This window comes from Penaeus vannamei, chromosome 28, assembly GCF_042767895.1.
Source record: "Penaeus vannamei isolate JL-2024 chromosome 28, ASM4276789v1, whole genome shotgun sequence".
NCBI classification, from domain to species: domain Eukaryota; kingdom Metazoa; phylum Arthropoda; class Malacostraca; order Decapoda; family Penaeidae; genus Penaeus; species Penaeus vannamei.
The window spans coordinates 4,074,242-4,078,078 of NC_091576.1; the positions used below are offsets into that span (position 1 = coordinate 4,074,242).

Genomic DNA, 3,837 nt, shown 5'->3' on the forward strand with positions numbered 1-3,837 from the left:
AGACGAGGGCGATGGAGATGGGAGGCAGAGGAACGCGAGAGGATGGAAGAGTGGCCGAGAGAGTGAGAACCATTAAGCGGATTTGAATAAGAAAACGGGAGAAGACAAGTCAGATATGGAAGACAACAAATCCTACACAAGGCGATGTTGTTTTCCAATATTTCAGGCGTAGGAAAAGGGGCGGAGGTTGGGGGGTGACTGCCCAACACTCTAAAATGAAGGGGGGCGGGACCCAACTTCTGCCCCCCCCCCTTCCTCAGCTTTCGAGGACATTCCCTGTAGACAAACAATGCAATTCCTCATCCTGTTACTGAGAACACTGGGCGCCTACACCCGAAAGGGCAGCTGCAACTGAATCTTGCGTTCAACGTTAAATAACCATTGCGTCTAGTATTATCTAAATAAAAATGTCTGACACTTTAATGCAGAAATTATTAAACTTATCTCTTGAAAACTGCTAAAATCCAGGAGCTTCCGAGGGCTTTGCTCCCGGCTCCCACCAGGCCGGTAACCTTGGACCCCACCAGGGGCTAAAGCCCTCAGGACCCCCAGCCATTATGGGGGGGACTTGTTTTACTCCCCCCCCCCCCTCCAAAATACCTTCTTTCGCCTATATATATTCCTTTGATAATCAGCACTGTAACATCTTCAGATATTCCTTAATCTCATGTACCGTAAAACTTTATTGTAGTAACCATTTTTTAGTGGAAATATGCGAGCTACATGGAAAGTTGATATTTGACGAATTGAATCCTTTGTAGAACAAAATCTCGCTTGGTCCACCTATCTGTATATCGCACATTATATCTTCTGCACAACAATTCTTTTCTTACAAATCAGTGCTGATACTTTTTTTTCAAATGGGAGAAGTCAATGCAATGGTGAATAAGGAAAATACGGTAATGGCGTCGAACTTTGTGTTAAGTCATCCAGCCAACACCAAGTCGCAACATGGAAAATTAATATTTGAATCCTTTGCAGCACCAAATTTCGAATGATTCCCAGCCTGTCTATACTATAGCTACACCCATACATCCGTATCCCATGTAATATCCATACAGCCCTTGTGTTTTTTCTGAAAAGGCCGACTGCATAACAATTTATCCTCCATATTAATGCTCATGCAAAACTTTCTTCGAATTTCAAACGGTGAAAGTCATTATAAGGATGAATGTGTTGGCGTCAAATTTCGTGTTAGGTCATCCAGCCAACACCAAGTCGCGCCTTGACCTCGCTTCCTCACGCAGACTCCAGAGAAACTCGAAGGTCGCGGCCTCATTCCCGCTCCTCCTGCCAGCCTTCCTGGCCGGCGGGAGTATAAAAGCCCCGCGCTGCAGCCACGGCGTCAGTCGTCTCGCAGCGCACCCATCACTAACATGGTATGTCTAACAAGCTCTGCACTCGCGCTCTGTAAATCAATTTAGAGACCCGATTCGAAAGAAGAAAAAGAATACACATGGAATAGCTTAAGGCCCACGTTCATGCATGAGAAGTTGGTCTCTCTACATACCAAGGGGAAAGAATTACGAGAAAATAATGATAATGCATTCTCTGCTTCCATTAGACTCGAGTTCTCTTCACCGTCGTGGTCCTGTCCCTCGTGGTCGCCTTGGCCGCCGCCGGTGGATTTGGCGGCGGACACGGAGGCGGATTTGGCGGTGGACACGGAGGCGGATTTGGCGGCGGACACGGAGGCGGATTTGGCGGTGGTGGATTCGGAGGATCTGGAGGCTATGGAGGCAGAGGATTTGGAGGTAATGTCCTTTGTGCAGAATATTTGTACTACGAACATAATGAACATCAATTAACGCCTATTAAAAAATCATGTAATGATGAAATCTCTGACGGATCTTCACTCTCATATTCCATGCAATAACAGGTGGACATGGAGGCTTCGGAGGAGGATTCGGAGGCGGTCACGGAGGATTCGGAGGCGGTCACGGAGGATTCGGAGGCGGTCACGGAGGATTCGGAGGCGGTCACGGAGGATTCGGAGGCGGTCACGGAGGATTCGGAGGCGGTCACGGAGGATTCGGAGGCGGTCACGGAGGATTCGGAGGTGGATTTGGAGGTAAAATATCAAGTTCAAATCAAACTTCCTATTGCAGTGATATTACCGAGAACACGTTACTCCTCAACTTGGATATCTTAATATTTTTTTCTCTATTTTCAGGACGATATGGAAAGTAAGCGCTTCGACGATCTTTCACCTCCAGGAGGAATGTATATTGAAAAGTGTATTCCTATTTTTTATATTAAAGTGTAAATTCAACCTATTTCTGATTTTCCTCCTACACTATAATGCACATATATATGAATAGTTCCTGTACCAGTTTCCAATATGTCATAAGGTATTGTGCCACTGTGGACGTCAGTTTGATATGTAGATATGTCAGGCTAAATAATACTATGAAACATATCTAGATCATATTGATGAGGACACAACTGTCATTACTGATTGTCATGACCATTTCAAGGAAGAATGTAGATCGTTCATGTGAAAAAGTGAAATGTAATATATATAATAAAATTAATATATACATATATTAATGTATGTCTGTGAATAGACATATATGTATATATATATACATATATACATTTATATATATACATATATATACATATATATATACATATATATACATATATATACATATATATACATATATATACATATATACACAACTATATATGAATATATATACATATATATATATATATATATATATATATATATATATATATATATATATATATATATATATATATATATATGCATATATGTATATATGAACACATATATGAATATATATAAATATGTATATACATATATATGCATATTTGTATATATGTATATATACACATATATATGTATATATACATATACTTACTTATGTGTGTGTATGTGTGACAGAGAGAAACAAACAAAACGAGAGAGGTATATACCTATATTTTTTTTTGTATTCACACACACACACACACACACACACACACACACACACACACACACACACACACACACACATATATATATATATATATATATATATATATATATATATATATATATATATATATATATATATATATATAGGTATATGCATGTATGTGTCTGCATATGTATATATATAGAGATAGATAAATAGATATATACATACATATATTTATTCATTCATATATATTCATGAATAAATAGCTACTCCTCTTTATCTCTCTTATAAGGGGCTCAATTAATAATATGGTATGTATCTTTATATGAATAAAATTTAGCACAAACTTCCAAGATACGGACGCACTTCTTATCTTCCGGATAAGAAAAGCACCAGAGGGTTATCTGAGCGGCAGATTAACATGAAACAGACGTTCGTGCACAGAGAGCGCGCGTAAGGGCTTTGGGAATAAGGAGACGAGGGCGATGGAGATGGGAGGCAGAGGAACGCGAGAGGATGGAAGAGTGGCCGAGAGAGTGAGAACCATTAAGCGGAATTGAATAAGAAAACGGAAGAAGACAAGTCAGATATGGAAGACAACAAATCCTACACAAGGCGATGTTATTTTCCAGTATTTCAGGCGTAGGAAAAGGGGCGGGGGTGGGGGGGCGACTGCCCAACACTCTAGAATGGATGGGGGCGGGACCAAACTTCTGCCCCCCCCCCCTTCCTCAGCTTTCGAGGACATTCCCTGTAAACAAACAGTGCAATTCCTTACCCAGTTGTTGAACACAGGGCGCCTGCACCTAAAAGGCAGCTGCAACTGAGTCGCGTTACGTCTAGTACAATCTAAATAAAAGTGTCTGACACTTTAGTGCAGAAATTATTAAACTTATCTCTTGAAAAC

General features: G+C 40.5%; 1 protein-coding gene across 1 annotated transcript; it reads left to right on the top strand.

Moving 5' to 3' along the window:
- The first annotated feature begins 878 nt into the window (after positions 1 to 878).
- On the top strand, positions 879 to 2,272 carry LOC138866979 (ctenidin-3-like). Its single transcript, XM_070141363.1, has 5 exons — positions 879 to 899; positions 1,248 to 1,379; positions 1,565 to 1,754; positions 1,880 to 2,071; positions 2,174 to 2,272. The coding sequence occupies exons 1-5, from the start codon at positions 879 to 881 to the stop codon at positions 2,188 to 2,190; spliced, it is 552 nt and encodes a 183-aa protein (XP_069997464.1). The 3' UTR covers positions 2,191 to 2,272.
- The last annotated feature ends 1,565 nt before the right edge of the window (positions 2,273 to 3,837 follow it).

Excerpts from the sequence above, each read along its gene's own strand:
- LOC138866979 (XM_070141363.1), top strand. The coding sequence starts at position 879 with ATGGTGAATAAGGAAAATACG. Across the intron at positions 1,380-1,564 it reads GCGCACCCATCACTAACATG|ACTCGAGTTCTCTTCACCGT; the intron begins GTATGTCTAACA and ends TGCTTCCATTAG. Across the intron at positions 1,755-1,879 it reads TGGAGGCAGAGGATTTGGAG|GTGGACATGGAGGCTTCGGA; the intron begins GTAATGTCCTTT and ends ATGCAATAACAG.